The 17642-nt window shown below is 41.6% G+C and overlaps 1 protein-coding gene across 2 annotated transcripts in view; it reads right to left on the bottom strand.

Annotated features, from left to right (window-relative positions):
- TTC27 (tetratricopeptide repeat domain 27) overlaps positions 1-17642 on the bottom strand; it is an 84470-nt gene that overhangs the window by 29980 nt on the left and 36848 nt on the right. For both annotated transcript variants that reach the window (XM_035108253.3, XM_035108254.3), the window contains 2 exons: positions 13549-13662; positions 111-206 (listed from right to left, as the gene is read on the bottom strand). In XM_035108253.3, the coding sequence (XP_034964144.2) occupies positions 111-206; positions 13549-13662 (210 nt within the window). The remainder of the gene's footprint in view (positions 1-110; positions 207-13548; positions 13663-17642) is intronic.

The following is a 17642-nucleotide window of genomic DNA, read 5'->3' as shown; positions in this document are numbered from 1 at the left end:
ATCATTTCCCCAGCGCAATATCTCAGCTGGGGCATTTCAAAAATGAAATGCTTAAAAATCAAATGTAATGTGAATTCTAACTAAAACATTATGCACCAGTTATTCTGTACCTGGATAGCCCAATGTGGAGGAACTTGGCAACTGTAAAATAGTTTCATACGTTCACAAATTGATGTTTTCTTGTCTTCAAATTGGTCTGCAAGAGCCTGAGAATACAAAACACCATGTATATAAATGGAAATTTAACACTGTGTATATAAATGGAAATTTAACAGTATTTACGATTCCGTCTAGGACTGAAACAAAACTACAACAGCACAGCTCTTAAGGCTGCCATTCTAAGCACTCAAACAAGGAAGTAAGTCCCATTGGACACAGTACACTGGAAAAATGAACGGGATGGTATTGTAAATGTCAACATGCCATAAAATTTATGAAATAAACCACTTCACAGGAAGAGAGCCAAAGCTGAAGAGCTTGTAGTCTCAGTGGTCAGCAAAGGAAGCAATGGCAACAGGAGATAACAGAAAAGCGACACAGCTATCACGGCCTATCACATAAACCACTGATGGACTCTACATTTAAATTTCTCTTAACAAAGCACACCTCTCTCATTTTTTTAGATCCCTATGTTTCACATTTGAGGCGAACATATCCTCAACTTTATAATCATACTAGTTCTACTTGGTGATGCTATCTCATGTTCCTACTCAAAGTTGGCTGCTGCACTAGCTAATAAAGACAGGAGTGTTTCGATTTTACAGTTTTAGAGAATGCGGTTTTTGCTATGGACACACTAGTCCCATTTAGAAGTAATTTTCATACATTGATTCAAGGTGTGAGTGAGGCTGCGCCGAGCCCCACCTCTGACTTTAGGCACACTGACTTGCCCACTGTCGAATGCCTATGTGTTCGGTATAAAGTTTGCAGAGAGGGAGGCTTCATGAATACATGAAGTGTATTTATAGAGGTGCTGAGGATCAAGAACCCAACTTCAAACTGAGACTTGATGCCTATATTCATCCTTGAGGCAACAAGGAGATAGTTCCCATTTATTACCTGAAAATGGCTTTTTGATTCTGTCAGCATTTCTCACTTCACCACTGTGAAGCCCTATTCAGAAGTATACACAAAGGCATTATCACCCACTAATGTTGGTGCCAGGAGTGGGTCAAAGCAGCATGCAGGACTGAAAGTTGGGTCTACTCCACTCCCTGCTAATGTGTTGAAACACGCAAACTTTACTTCTGAATAGGGCTGCACTGCTTAGTGTTCCAAGTGTGTAAATTGAAGATGAATTGAAGAAAGGCAAGAGGTGCCAAGTTCCAGGAGGTGGGAAGATAGCTTGTTCTATCACAGGGCTGCATTATTCTGGAAAAACCAGGTCTGTACCTTGGGAATACTCCTGGATCAAACGTTGTCACTGAAGGATCAGGTGGCCTTAGTGGCTAGGAGCACTTATTTCCAATCCAGGCCGGTCCCTTTTAGACTTGGCCACTGTACTCCATACTCTGTTAGCATTTAGATTAAAATATCGCAATGCTTCAACTTGTCCAAATTCAACAGCCAGATTACTGGCTGGGGTTCTATTCAGAAATCATATAATACCATGTTAAAACAGCTGCACTGGCTGCCAGTTTGTTTCAGGCACAATTCAAGGTGCTTACATTAGTGTTTAAAGCCCTAAACAACTTAGGCACCAAATATGTGAAAGACAACTCATTCCCTTCAGACCCTCATATTTAGGGGCACACCCATGGGAGGAGGAGAGGGGGGGGGAATTCCATTGTCCAAGTGGAAATCCTTAGTGTTGCTTTGGATGCAAGCCATTCACTACCAGTTCAAACCACATAAGTATATAAATGAGCATTTTGCCCTAATGTGCATTAATTTACATTTGTTTACATTCACTTGCATCTGCCATTTTAATGCCCATTTGCAGTGTTTAGAGAGATCCTTTCGGAGCTCCTTGCAATGCATTTTTGTTTTAACCACCCTAAACAATTTGGTGTCATCAGCAAACTTAACCACCTCACTGCTCATCTCTAGCTCTGCGTAATTTATGAACAAGTTGAAAAGCACAGGGCCCAATACAGATCATGGTTGCATGGATCCTGGCCTAAGATTTGCTGTACCAGCGTTATGTATTTTGAGTACACCATCAACTGGCTTTCAAATATATATATGTCTAAAGATAGCAAGGTGACTTTCAGAAGTAAAAAAAACCACACACAGCAGATATCACCAACACTATTACAAGATTATAATTCAGGCCTAAACACTTTTAAACAGAATGCATGAACCACAATTCTAAAAATATATATAGCCTCAACAGATCCAACTGAAACATTCTTGTGCATGCTGTGTAACTTTAAATATCTTAAACATCCACCTCATGAAGGCAATCACACATTTTTGCTAGTCATTAATCAGCTATCTGATCAGAGAAGATAGCTAATAAATTATAGCAGCAGATTGATTATATTCATTCATCCGACACCAGTATACTGTACAGTATCTATGGTTACAGCTCAACTGCAGAGTCTGGATAAGCCTTATTTTGATTTCCAGCCTCAAAACAGACCAATCCACCTATATAACAGGGTCATTTTAAACAATACTTTTAAGGATCTTCTTTGCCATATTTCAGAAATTGATGAGTCACTGTTTTTATAGAGAAAACTGATTTGTTTGGATCAGAATGCCTCTCACAGAAATAGGTAACTTAGTAGGGGGTATTAGGCCCTTTACATACATCAGAAAACCCCACAAACATCAGACGCTGGCTTGTATCTAACACCTACAATTTCAAAATAGGGACCCCCCCATGGAGGAGGACATGAGTGAAGAAAGGATACTTTAAGCGGTTGATACTCTAGACCAGGGGTCAGCAACCTTTTTCAGCCGTGGACCGGTCCACCGTCCCTCAGACCATGTGGTGGGCTGGACTATATTTTGAAAATAAATAAATTCTTATGCCTCACAAATAACCCAGAGATGCATTTTAAATAAAAGCACACATTCTACTCATGTAAAAACACACTGATTCCCGGACCGTCCGCAGGCCAGATTTAGAAGGCAATTGGGCCGCATCCGGCCCCCCCCCCGGGCCTTAGGTTATCTACCCCTGCTCTAGACTCCCGAGAAGACACTTGCTACACCGAGAAAGGTAAGGTGTAATACCCCACTGATTGCCAGACGATGTGTCAATGACTACTAGCTAACAACTTGCTGCTGACACTGGCAAGACTCACAAAATGTACCAAGGCATGAGGAAAGGATCAACAGTCAGGAAAACTGCACTGCTGAAAAGCTTGTTGGTAGGGATAATCACAGACCATAGCAAGCAGATGAAGCAATGTGCAGAGCACTATCAAGAACTGTATTTGAAGGGAAACATGGCCCTTGACACAGCAATCCACAGAATCCAGGGTCTGCCTGTCTTGGAAGAGCTGGATGTCCCTCCCTCCTTGACAAGCTGAAGAACGCCACCAACTCTCAGGCATGTGGTAAAGCCCCAGGACAGGACGGAATCCCAACAGAAGTGCTGAAAGCTGGCTTCAATTCCTCCCTCATGAGAAAATTCCTCCCTCCTGCATTGTTGGGAACCAAGGATCTCTGCAGCACCGAAGTGACCTCTCTGAGGTGGAAGTGTGAGCAGTGGGTATGGAGGTCCTGGGCTGCCCAGACAAGACCTCCCTCTCAGCCTCGCTGATGTGGTCCATGGGAAAGGAAAGCAATACATTTTGTACCAGCTTGGTTGCAGAAGTTGCCAGAAAGAAGCATGCATATAAAACACAATCCAAGACCAAAACAATGCAGGAAATTGGTGGTGAACTAGAGCATCAAGCCTATGCACCAGAAAAATATATGGAAGCATGAACATGTGCTGAATAAACTTTCAGGATGAACATTAGGCAAACTGGGGTATCACAAGTATAAGGGAACATTCTTAAGAAGTATGATATGAATGGTAGAATGTTTTATTTTACCAGCATGGGTGATATGACCTCATGGAATGGCTACTGGGTAAGAGTCCTGGTTTGGAGTAGTCCTGCTTCAGCCTTCCTGGGTTCAAACTGAGTATTACCGGTAGTTTTAGGCTATTTTCTTGTAATGCATAAACCTGTCCAATCTTCACCCAGGCACCATATATGTTAAATTCAATATTACATAAGATTTGGTTTCTTTCCTACCTCTCTGTGGTCACAAAAATGTAAAAGGTAAGGAACAGATTCTGCTTTTAACACTGTAAAGCAAGAAGCTAGGGGAAACAGTGTCATGAATTATGTGCTGTCTAATCAATTTATTTTAAGTTTCAATACTGTGATGCTATTTAGCTACACAAGGAATTTACTTAGATTTAGCCAGCTTAAAAGCCACATTATTATGGCTCCCCAGATGAAATTTTAGTCTGGGTAGCTTTAGGAAATTAACATTGGAGCAATGGATGGACTATTACAAAACTAACAATGCCATTTGCAAAACCAAGTAGCAACTGTATTTTGCCTCTTCTGCAGTTAATGCATTGCGACACATGCAAGCAAATGGAGATTAAAGGCTCCCTTGCTAAAAATGAATGTAATAGACCAGAGGTGTCACTGCAACATACAGATGAAGTACTTTCAAGGGTGTTGTGGGAGCTACAGATCTGTTACAGATAAGTATGTCAGCAAGCTGAGAATAATCCCTTGTAGATAGCTGGACCATGAATTCCTAATATTGCCATTGAATTTTTTAAAAACTGTAATTTTGTATGCATCCAGAGAAATGTAGCTTCATTACACTGATTGCTTCAAGGCTTCTGATTTGAATTTTGTGCAAATACTATCCAGGGCACACAGAGTTTAACAATATAGAAGTTTGTATATAAGTAGGTGCAGAACGATCTTCTTTCCATAACCATGAATAAGGTACGTAATTCTATTCCAGTGGGTACATCTCTGAGCTGCCACAAATTTAATCTCTGTGGTCACTAAAAGATGAAGAGGCTCTCAAAGATGCAAAATGTACTGGAGTGCTTGAGGTTGTGTGCCCTCTCCAACCACCAACTTGTAGCCTTGACACAGGACACTACAATGGGGCTAAGAAGAGAAGCAACAGGTTTGGGCTAGCAAGCAAGCAAGCTGGCAATCTCGATTTTAATGTGTGGAGACTCTGGGAATACAGAACAGATGTTCCTATGCTTGTCAAAGGGAAAGTATTGAGACAAGCGTGGATTTTGGCAAAAGGAAATTTGGTTTTTACAATCCAACAGGATTCTTTTATTTTGCTTCTAACATGCTCCCTAGCCCAGGTCTTTCATTTGTGGGAGCATCTCACACACACCCCACTGCCAATCCTTGGTATGTACATGGATTAAGTTTAAATTCCTTCACTCCATCTTCTAGGCTCCCTTTTCCCTCTCCACAAGGGAAAACACACATTTGGTTAGGAAATAAAGCTTTGAACTTTCTGATCTGCTTGTTTATCCTGGTATTATTATTATTAGTATTATTATGAAGACCTGAACCCAAAAAACCCCCCAAAAACAGGGCTTTTATTTCAAAAAAAAAGCTCAACAACTTAGACCACTGCCCGTTTTTAACTGTGAGTAGATCGCAGCCTCTTGGGAGTTGGTCGCCCCTGTTCTAGAACATCCACTCAGAGAACTGGGTCTTCCCAATAGGACGCCTGGTGCAAACTAATGACTTCCTAAAAATCACTGCAAACCCCCCCTCCCTGCCCACAAGGCCTAGGTTGCTGTGTGCAAGAGAAACCTGGTGGACAAGCAGTGGCAAGGACAGGCCCATCTGCTTCATCCAACCAAGTCTCTGTTACACATGCCAGGTCAAGTCCTCCATCCACGATCAAGTCATGGATGGCAGTGGTTTTATTCATCATTGACCTGGCATTGAACAGCAACACCTTCAGGCCATGTGGGGACCCAGAGGCAGGGTCAAACAATGACTAAACCTGCCTCCTCGGTAATGACATGGTCTGGTCTTAGTGTAACACCTCCTCCTACCTGTGATCACTGAGATCGGTTGTCCCAGTGCACCCCCCCCCCCGTGGAACCTGCCCCAGCCATTTTGTTGGCTAGGACCCACTCCCAGGCAGACCCTTAAGAACAAAATAAAACCTATTTAAAAACAAAACAATAAAACAATACAAACCAAAAATGGTAAAAATTACAAACATACCAAAATTAAACAAATTCCCAAACCCAACTAAACATCCACCCCACCCCCCACACCAAAAAGAATTTTAAAAGGTAAAAAAGAAATTTTAAAAACATTTTGAAAAGAACTCTGCGCTGTTCTGAGTTCTCCTGGGCGGCAGCAGCAGCAGCAGCAGCAACTGTCCTTATGAAGCCTGTCAGGCCCTGCCCTGGGCCAGGTGGTGAGAGGCAGGGGACAGGACCTGCAGGCAGTCACAGCAGGGGAGTCCTGGGCAGGAGCAGTGGCAAACACTGAAAGCTTCCTGAAACAGGGCTGCCTTCAGATGCCTATAAAAACTATACAGCTGTCTAACTCTTTGACATCTGCTGGGTGGGCAGTCCACAGGGTGGAGGCGACTACCGAAAAGGTCTTCTGTCTGGTTCCCTGTAGTTTCACTTCTTGCTGTGAGGGACCCCTGTGGTCCCCTTGCAAAGAAAGAAACCTGGATGGGTGCATCTCAAGCCTGATCAACTTGTCTCTCTCTCTCTCTCTCTCTCTCTCTCTCTCTCTCTCTCTCTCTCTCTCTCTCTCTCTCTCTCTCTCTCACACACACACACACACACACACACACACACACAGCAAGGTTGTTTCAAGTTCACTTTCTAGTTCTACCTCAAATTGGGTTGTGACAGCATGCCAGGCCTGGAAACACCATTACTGGTGGAAGCGGCTACACTGGATCCAGCTAACAATGCGCAGAGTGAAAAATTGGGGCCAATAATCACCTGCTAAATACATATAAGGCATCAATAAATATGTGGGTGCATATCAGTACTTACACCAGTCCTCAAACAGGAAGTTGTAGTGACATTTTAAGGAAATCTTGATGGAGCACAGAAAATAATAATTCAGCTTTCCAATTCAAACCCCTCCTGCATTCCTCTGTATTAAATCACAGGCAAGTTGCATATGGTACATTATTTGGGATTTTGTCTGTTGATGTTACACTGCTCCTATTTTGAAACATTACTTAAAGCTCTTTACTTTTTTAAAAAAAGCAGCAATGGATTCCTGAGGTCACAAGGAAACATTTAGCATAACTGGCCGACCCCAGGGGTCCTCTAATCAAGGCAGTCAGGGGGAAGAAAAGACATAACTAGACTTAAAAATTCACTGGAGGCCAAAATATTGAATTTTTCTGGCTCTCCCCCAATGAAATGGAATAACAATATGATAAGAGGGAGGATACGACCGCACAGTGCTATTTTGTTAATGGGTGGGATCTAATTCCTGGCTGATAACATGTGGTTACAATAGAAAAGATGATGAAAACTGCATAGAATAGATCACACAATCGCTTTAAGAAAGTTAAAAATGTATCTTATTCCCTTACTAGCGCAAGCATCTATTAGAATGAAAAATCTCTAAAATCCCTAAACAACTTATTTTGATTAATATTCAAACCAATCATTTTCTTACAAACATTTAAAGAAAGCCAAACCTCACCATCTGCTCCTTCCTGTCCCAGTTAAATCTCTGCATTTTAATGCAGTACTTTAATACTTAAGTGATAAAATTCTACAACAAAGCAAGTGCAAAGCATCAAGCACAATTGGTATTCCTACATCAGGGGCTGGGCAAGGAGAACCACCTTTCTCTAATTAACAGGGGAGGACGTAAGACACTGTGCTGTTGACAACTATTATTACAGACAGGGTGACTCATACACAACGCCAATGTCACCCAACATTAAGAGACCCTAACATTCTGCAGGTATGGCAAGGTGAACAAAACACAGGCTTTCCAAACTAGCAAAGGTTATGCATATTGCCTGCATAAGAGACTACAATTGGAGTTAATTAAAGAACACCTCTGTTTTTCCTATGAGTATGACTGCCTTGCTTCCTGATCTTTGAGTGGAAGGGGGGGGGGGAAGAGGTCACCTGGTTGCATCCTCACCATTCATTCTTCCATACAGCTATGGCATTTAGTATGCAAACTACATTTAACTGGGACCTTCCTCCAAAAGGTCACCACATGGTATTCCATAAATCAGATGAGCTAATGCTATCTGCTGCTTTCACAGTGATGTTTTATGAAAAGAGCATTGCTGAAATCCATTAAGCTACAGAGCTGAATTGCACAGACCACCTACTAGGGAAATGGTAATAGGTATGAGATGAAGCCAGAAAACATTTTAAACACTGCATGCTAAGCTGTGGGGGTGGGGAGACTGTCTGGTTAGGTGAGCTTTCCTAAGGAGTTGTATTAACCTCAACCAACTTTGAACTCAGTAACAGAGAGACACGCAAAATATACTCATAGCCAATGATAAAATACTTCTGAAAACAAAATGGAAATGTGCACCAGTATGCAGCTTTTGGCTTAAACAAAGAGAATTAAACAAAAACAAAAAGCCTACCTATTTATTTTAAACAAGACAGGCAAAACAACATGTACTGGAAGTCTAACTCAACCTTTTTATCATGTCAGGAACTGCAATTTGCTGAGTGCAAGAGAAGATCAGGCTGGAATGGTTTAATGTATGAATCACTGAGGCAACTGATTTCAACCGAGAAACTCATTTTAAATACTGTCATTCTGAAATGCATATATTACCTGAAAGAACAATATCAGGAATGTTGTTTGGTGCCATTAACCAGGGAAATATACCATAATTATTTACCACTATCTGGAATTTATATAACCTAAAGCAAAATGACAAAACTCTGGCCATACAATCAACATTTATTAACACTGCAGAATTTTATCTTCTGAGAGAACAGAGACAGATTTCTGGATCCTATGAACACTTATTTGGATGCAAGTCCTATTAAGCAAAATGGGGATTTACTTCCAATTAAAAATGCATAGGATCAGACCATAAACAAATGTCCAAACCTTTTCAGAAGCAATGACCGATAGTTAATGGGCAAAATAGTGTTTCTTAAATCATAGAATAGTCGAACTGTAGAGTTGGAAGGGACCACAAGAATCTTCTAGTCTAATCCCTGCAATGCAGGAATCTTTTACCCAACGTGGGGCTCGAACCCATGATCCCACTATCCAACATAACAGAGTGCTTCCATGTGGTAGTATTTTGAGATGGTGTTTTATTGTCTTGTTGTGGTATTTTATTTTTTTTAGATGTAACTCTGGGAACTTAAGTGAAGGGCAGGTAACAAATACAGTGGTACCTCGAGATATGAATGACTTGACTTACAAACTAAAATAATTGGCTAGCACTTACGAATTTCTTCGACATCCGAAGGCCAAATCGGGGCCTCGCTGCCGCTGCCGGCCTCCCACAGAATTGCTTCCGGCACCTCGCTGACAGGCCTCTGGCTGGATCGACCCCTCGCCGCCGCCCGGCCTCAGGCCAGATCGCTGCCGGCACTGCCGGCTCCCGCCCGGATCGGACCCTCTCCATGCTGCACAGCTTCAGGCCGGATCTCTGCCAGCTCCCGCCTGGCCAGATCGGGCCCTCTCCGCCGCAGCCACCGGCCTCCCGCCCAGCTGCCGATCCAGCCATAGGGCCAGATCAGGCTCTTGCCGCTGCAGCCGCCAGCCTCCCGCCACCCCCCCAGCTGCCAATCCGGCCATAGGGCCAGATCGGGCTCTTGCTGCCGCAGCCGCCGACCTTTAAAGTGCCTTTTTATTAGGCCCCGGAACGAATTAATCCATTCCCAATGCATTCCTATGGGAAACATCGTTTCGACTTACGAATGTTTCAACTTAGGAATGTGCATTCAGAACGGATTAAATTCGTAAGTAGAGGTTCCACTGTATAATAAAATAATAACGCTGTCTAATTAGATAACATAAACTAGAAGTTCATCTAACTGGGCTCAAAGGATAATCCTAATGAAGCTCAGTTTAACAAAGTATAACACAAAGGCTTGCCAGGCCAGGTCCACCCATGAGGTGGGGTGAAGCAACCACCTTGGTTGGCAGAAGCCCTTGTGGCTGCACCCTGGGGGGGTATCCTGCCCACCCAACCTTGCCAGAAATCCGTGTTGATGCTGGCATTGCTTCTCCACTAGCAGGGCAGTGGCAGGGCGGCACTTCCTGTTTCACCTCAAGCGGCTAAAGGGGACATGCCAGCCCTGGCGGCTGCAATTTTATGTATATTTACTTGGGAATAAGCTCTATTAAACGGATAGGAATGCACTGTGAATGTTTTATAGTGCTTAACCACAGAAGTCACAGATTTCCCTCCCTCTGTGATCCTTGCATTTAGATACTTTAGGGACACTTCCAACAGCTTACATTTTGAAGCCCCTGGCATCCCTAGGGTCTGCTGAAGGAGTTAAACAAATGGGCTTGGGAGAAAGATTCTTGCTTTGCAGGGTGTTGGAGGAGATGATCCTCACGATTCCTTCCAACTCTATGATTCTATGAACACTGGAAGCCTAGAAACATGGCTCACTTACGAAGACCTCCACTAAAAATCATTCATGTGCTTTTGCTTCATTTTATCTTGTTTTCATCAATTTCCAGTGCAAACTATGAGATAAAAAATTCTGAGTTAAGTACAAAAGTAATATTTATTGGTTACCTACCGTATATAAAATGCAGAGGGAACCAATTTGGTGATTGCTAAAAAAGCTTGTTAAATCACTGTATTTTAAAATATAACATTCCATCCTTGTTTACCCATATGAGGATGTGATTACCACATAAAGTGAAAAGGGTTTATGACACTCATAGGATTTTAGGCTCCTCTGTTGAAATTAGACCACTTCTTATATTAGGAATACATAAAACATAAAAACAAAGAGCACCAAGTTTCATTCTGTCGAACACACATTTCAAATGAATCTTTTGAACTATTCAGTGATGATAAATTATACCGTAACTTGTATTATTGCCAACAGTACTTCTCTTTTGAAGAAACCACAAAAAGGCAACAGCTGCAGCTGATTTTAAAAAAACCCAAACTTGCTAGTCTAATGATGCAAAATCTTAAGCTACTTGAATTCTCTTAGAACTATCCAGAATTTTATAGGAGTCAGAAGACTGCAAAACTATCTGTCAAGGAAGAACTTCTGAATTTTTAGTTTTCATTTATTTGTGGATATGCAAGGGAAGCATGCTTTGGGGGGCTGGAGACCACATAACACCAGTCTTGAAAGACCTACATTGGCTCCCAGTACGTTTCTGAGGACAAGGTTGGTGCTGACCTTTAAAGCCCTAAATGGCCTCAGTCCAGTATACCTGAAGGAGCATCTCCACCCCCATCGTTCTGCCCGGACACCTAGGTCCAGCACATTCTGGTGGTTCCCTCACTGCAAGAAGCCAAGTTACAGGGAACCAGGCAGAGGGCCTTCTCGGTAGTGGCACCCGCCCTGTGGAACGCCCTCCCACCAGATGTCAAAGAGATAAACAACTACCAAACTTTTAGAAGACATCTGAAGGCAGCCCTGTTTAGGGAAGCTTTTAATGTTTGACAGACTACTGTATTTTAATATTTTGTTGGAAGCCGCCCAGAGTGGCTGCGGAAACCTAGCCAGATGGGCCGTGTGCGTGTGTGTGTGTGTGTGTGTGTGTGTGTGTGTGTGTGTGTAAAATTATTATTGGATTAAGCCTGCCATGTGAACAAATCAATGCATGTGCACCCAGGGATTTTACCAATCTCCTCTTCTGACTACAAATCCCCATGCCACTTTACAGATGCAACTTGGAACCCCCAGTTTCAGGAATGGCTTTTCTAATGGTGGGGTTTGTGACAGGAGACAGGGCTGCAAGTCTTCTTTCTGATCCTTAGAGAGCAGCAATGATGGGAGACAGCACTCCAGCAGCAGGCATCCTGCTGCAAACATCACCATCATCATCATTTATTTGTATGCCACCTTTCCACAGTTAAAACAATGCTCAAGGTGGCTTACAATATGAAAAGATTTACATAATTACAAATATAGCAAAGTAGTCATAAAAATAAAACACATTAGAAACCATATAACCAAACTGAACAATTTCCACTTAAAATTAAGATACAAAAACATCACTAGCAACCAATTAATTCAATTGAATCAGATGTTCAAGAAATGCTTTTCGGGAAGAATTTTGGCCAGATTCACTACGATAGTGATTGGACAGCTGCACTGATTCTTAACCAAATGAGTGGCAAATGATTGCTCCCCTTTTTGCCCCCTATACAAAAGTGATAATTATTGTAGACCATTTGTAGTAATGAATTGCCATATGACACAAGCTACCACAACCACATCTGTGTTTGATTAAGGGGAAAAAATAGTCTTGGGTGACCTTTCAGTCTTAAAGACAGCCAGCCCTACCCATTAGAATACCAGTTTGCTTGCTAAGCAATTTTTAAAGGCACCTTTGGTATGACACACCACTTGCCTCCTTAATAGGAAAATTGTTTAGCTGTGAATGAAACACATACAAGAAATCCTAAATAGGAAAATTTCCATGATTCAGCAGCACAGAAAATATGAAACTATTGAATGCTAACAGGCACAATAAATGCATTATAAAAGCAAAAATATGATTAGGTGGGAACAGTGTTGGTTGCATGAGATTCTTGTGTAATAATCATACAGACCAAAACTTGTATCTGCTTGTAATTCCTATGAAGACAGGCAATGACAGATTTCTGACAGGTAACTAAAACTACAGCAATATCACTTTCGGCAGCCTGAAAAGTCAACAAATTCCTTAATATGGCTTAGAATGAGACTTCAATATTTTTTTAAAAAAACGTGCCTTAAAATCCTTAGCGTGGTTCAAGAAAATAGCATGTGTACACCAAAATAAAGGAAAATAGCATGTGTACACCAAAATAAAATATTAAATGTAATTAATCTGTCAGCATTTTTGGATTTTGTATTAAACATTGCAGAAACCTTACTAGCGATATCAACTATTGCTCAGTCCTGTATGATCACCCAGAAATTCCACAGAGCTTGATGAAACTTTTTCCCTAAGTAAACGTCCATAGGCCTGCAGCTTTAATCTGTAAAAATACTTCAGCAGTCTTTCAAAGATATTTTTGACATTTCAGTTTGTTCTCTACACTTCTAATATCTTTTGATCTTCCTGAACATTTTGTCCTTGTGCTTGATACCAGTAGCTATTTGGCCAATACTGTACAGAGGCAGAACATCATCTGCCACAATCTAATAATGGTGATCCAAGCAGAAACAGGTTTCTATCCCTGGTTATCCTTCACCAAGACTGCAAAAAAGCTGCAGCTCTAAATAGCCTGCAGAAATTTTTTGTTCGCTGCATTTAGAAATAACTAAAGTATGCAAGTAATTCAAGTGTGATGAAAAGCCCCAAATATTTATATTGTTTCTTTATTTGAATAAAGAAGAAGAAAGCACTTCAAATACAAGGGTAGAAAATTGGAAGAGAGATTTAACTATATACCAAAAAACCCTCTTACCTGAGTCTGTTTCATTGCCCGTTCTACTCGCCGAATGCTTCCTCTCTCAAGCTTTGTACGGAGAAGCAGAGCAGAAGTTTGAATTGCCCAGAATTTTGGTTGTGAAAGCAGATACTGGGGAAAAGGGAAAGAAAAAGGATGAAGCATTTATTTTTAGTGAGTGGAAGGTGAGACATCTTACTGTGTGGTACCCCAGGACACGTGAGTTACAGTAGGTAGTCAACTATAACAAATATATGACAATTAACATGACTTGATATCTAACTGGTGATTCAAAGATCTGTACCAATACAACAAAGTCAGCATTAATTTATCGTAGTATTATAACTACATACTGGAGATTATTTGTTGTGTATTACGTCACTGGTATCGGTACATTTCAAAATAGCATTTCATGCATTTATGTGGCACCAAAGGAACCATTAAATGGCTGTCCTCTTTCTTTCTTAGTAGAAGATAATTTGTCATTTTTAGCTGAGTAAGGCTAATTGCTTAAATTCCAGGTAGAAAAAAATAGCAAAAAAGAGGTAACATTTCCATTTGCCACTGAAGGAAACCATCAAATGCTAAACAAAAGGCTGTATCAAATTTGAATGGTTTGGATCTGCCAGCACTATGTGCAAGCATAAATGTACTTCCACTCATAAGGTACCCCCTTCCAAAGGTTCCCCACTGTGCCATACCCTACACCAGAGTTTTCCAAACTGTGCTCCTGTTGGGGCTGGAAAGGGGTTAGTTTAACCTCCGGTTTGCTAGTAAAACTGAATTACTGTGTCGCAAAATGATGCATGTCTAAAAACCGTGTCACCAACATGAAAAGTTTGGAAAGCTCTGGCCTACACTATTCAGGGGGTGCATTGAAGAGGAAAGGGAGGAAAACTTTACTGTGGAACTGCAGTTCAGCTTGCACGTCTTGGGATCCATACCAATTATTTGAGACATACTTCTATGTCCACACCATTCTTGACTTCAAAAGCTAATAAGAGATTGTTTCAATGGCCCAGTTAGGTGGAAGCTTTTCTTTCACTGGCTGCTATCTTGACAATGTGGTGAAGCGACCATCATAAATGAGAGTTGCTGGACGATGAAAATTTGAAATGCTATTGAATAATCCTTGCAACCACTGCATGACTACTGTATGATTGTCCAAGACCTAGTATTTAATGGACTGCAGTTACCTAGAGCAGCTGAAGACTTTTTACACACTTTTTACACACTGTTGGTTTTATTCTGCTAATTTTACAGTTAAGAGACATTTTTAAGAGTTATGGAGCATGATGCTTTATTGCCTTGCCTCCAATATCTTGATACACTGGATTGAAAGGCCTTGAACAATTATTTCAACCAGGAAACATTTCAAAGGGGGAGAATATCTGGTCAGACTTTGAAATTGGTTACTGTATCTAATGATCTTTGCAAGACGTGACACAGAAGGAAGGAAAGAGGATAGTAGCAAAATGGATTAACTTTAGTAACAGAATGACAACATGAGTGAATGCGTAAATGGCAGGAGCACAACCACAGCTACTAAAAGCCAAACAAGTTGAAGAATGGGCTATGAGTTACTATGACATTTGATGAGGATAAATCCACCAATCATGAGAAGACAATTCTGCAATCATCAGTGTGCTCTGCTGCTCGACTGTTCTTATAGCCTAAAATATTTTTCTATTTTTTATATCTATTGTTGTTGTTTAGTCGTTTAGTCGTGTCCGACTCTTCGTGACCCCATGGACCATAGCACGCCAGGCACTCCTGTCTTGCACTGCCTCCCGTAGTTTGGTCAAACTCATGTTCGTAGCTTCGAGAACACTGTCCAACCATCTTGTCCTCTGTCGTCCCCTTCTCCTAGTGCCCTCAATCTTTCCCAACATCAGGGTCTTTTCCAAGGATTCTTCTCTTCTCATGAGGTGGCCAAAGTATTGGAGCCTCAGCTTCACGATCTGTCCTTCCAGGGAGCACTCAGGGCTGATTTCCTTAAGAATTGATAGGTTTGATCTTCTTGCAGTCCATGGGACTCTCAAGAGTCTCCTCCAGCACCATAATTCAAAAGCATCAATTCTTCGGCGATCAGCCTTCTTGATGGTCCAGCTCTCACTTCCATACATCACTACTGGGAAAACCATAGCTTTAACTATACGGACCTTCGTCGGCAAGGTGATGTCTCTGCTTTTTAAGATGCTGTCTAGGTTTGTCATTGCTTTTCTCCCAAGAAGCAGGCGTCTTTTAATTTCGTGACTGCTGTCACCATCTGCAGTGATCAAGGAGCCCAAGAAAGTAAAATCTCTCACTGCCTCCATTTCTTCCCCTTCTATTTGCCAGGAGGTGATGGGACCAGTGGCCATGATCTTGGTTTTTTTGATGTTGAGCTTCAGACCATATTTTGCGCTCTCCTCTTTCACCCTCATTAAAAGGTTCTTTAATTCCTCCTCGCTTTCTGCCATCAAGGTTGTGTCATCTGCATATCTGAGGTTGTTGATATTTCTTCCGGCAATCTTAATTCCTGCTTGGGATTCATCTAGTCCAGCCTTTCGCATGATGAATTCTGCATATAAGTTAAATAAGCAGGGAGACAATATACAACCTTGTCGTACTCCTTTCCCAATTTTGAACCAATCAGTTGTTCCATATCCAGTTCTAACTGTAGCTTCTTGTCCCACATAGAGATTTCTCAGGAGACAGATGAGGTGATCAGGCACTCCCATTTCTTTACGAACTTGCCATAGTTTGCTGTGGTCGACATAGTCAAAGGCTTTTGCATAGTCAATGTAGCAGAAGTAGACGTTTTTCTGGAACTCTCTAGCTTTCTCCATAATCCAGCGCATGTTTGCTATTTGGTCTCTGGTTCCTCTGCCCTTTCGAAATCCAGCTTGCACTTCTGGGAGTTCTCGGTCCACATACTGCCTAAGCCTGCCTTGTAGAATTTTAAGCATAACCTTGCTAGCGTGTGAAATGAGCGCAATTGTGCGGTAGTTGGAGCATTCTTTGGCACTACCCTTCTTTGGAATTGGGACGTAGACTGATCTTCTCCAATCCTCTGGCCATTGCTGAGTTTTCCAAACTTGCTGGCATATTGGGTGTAGCACCTTAACAGCATCATCTTTTAAAATTTTAAATAGTTCAGCTGGAATATCATCACTTCCACTGGCTTTGTTATTAGCAGTGCTTTCTAAGGCCCATTTGACTTCACTCTCCAAGATGTCTGGCTCAAGGTCAGCAACCACACTACCTGGGGTGTACGAGACCTCCATATCATTCTGGTATAATTCCTCTGTGTATTCTTGCCACCTCTTCTTGATGTCTTCTGCTTCTGTTAGGTCCTTACCACTTTTGTCCTTGATTATGGTAATCTTTGTACGAAATGTTCCTTTCATATCTCCAATTTTCTTGAACAGATCTCTGGTTTTCCCCATTCTATTGTTTTCCTCTATTTCTTTGCATTGCTCATTTAAGAAGACCCTCTTATCTCTCCTTGCTGTTTTTTGGAAATCTGTATTCAGTTTCCTGTATCTTTCCCTATCTCCCTTGCATTTTGCTTGCCTCCTCTCCTCCGCTATTCGTAAGGCCTCGTTGGACAGCCATTTTGCCTTCTTGCATTTCCTTTTCCTTGGGATGGTTTTCGTTGCTGCCTCCTGTATAATGTTACGAGCCTCCATCCATAGTTCTTCAGGCACTCTGTCCACCAAATCTAAATCCTTAAACCTGTTCCTCACTTCCACTGTGTATTCATAAGGGATTTGATTCAGATTGTATCTTACTGGCCCAGTGGTTTTTCCTACTTTCTTCAGTTTAAGCTGGAATTTTGCTATAAGAAGCTGATGATCTGAGTTACAGTCAGCTCCAGGTCTTGTTTTTGCTGATTGTATAGAGCTTCTCCATCTTTGGCTGCAGAGAATATAATCAATCTGATTTCGATGCTGCCCATTTGGTGATATCCATGTGTAGAGTCGTCTCTTGTGTTGTTGGAAGAGAGTGTTTGTGATGACCAGCTTGTTCTCTTGACAGAACTCTATTACCCTGTTTCCCCTTTTTTAATACGTAGTCATAAAGTAAGCCATGGCAGGGTTTTTAAGTATTTGAGAAATATAAGACAT

Source organism: Zootoca vivipara, chromosome 3, assembly GCF_965207765.1.
Source record: "Zootoca vivipara chromosome 3, rZooViv2.hap1.1, whole genome shotgun sequence".
NCBI lineage: Eukaryota > Metazoa > Chordata > Lepidosauria > Squamata > Lacertidae > Zootoca > Zootoca vivipara.
Note: the sequence above shows the minus strand (reverse complement) of the source record. Positions and strands in the feature narration are given on the sequence as shown.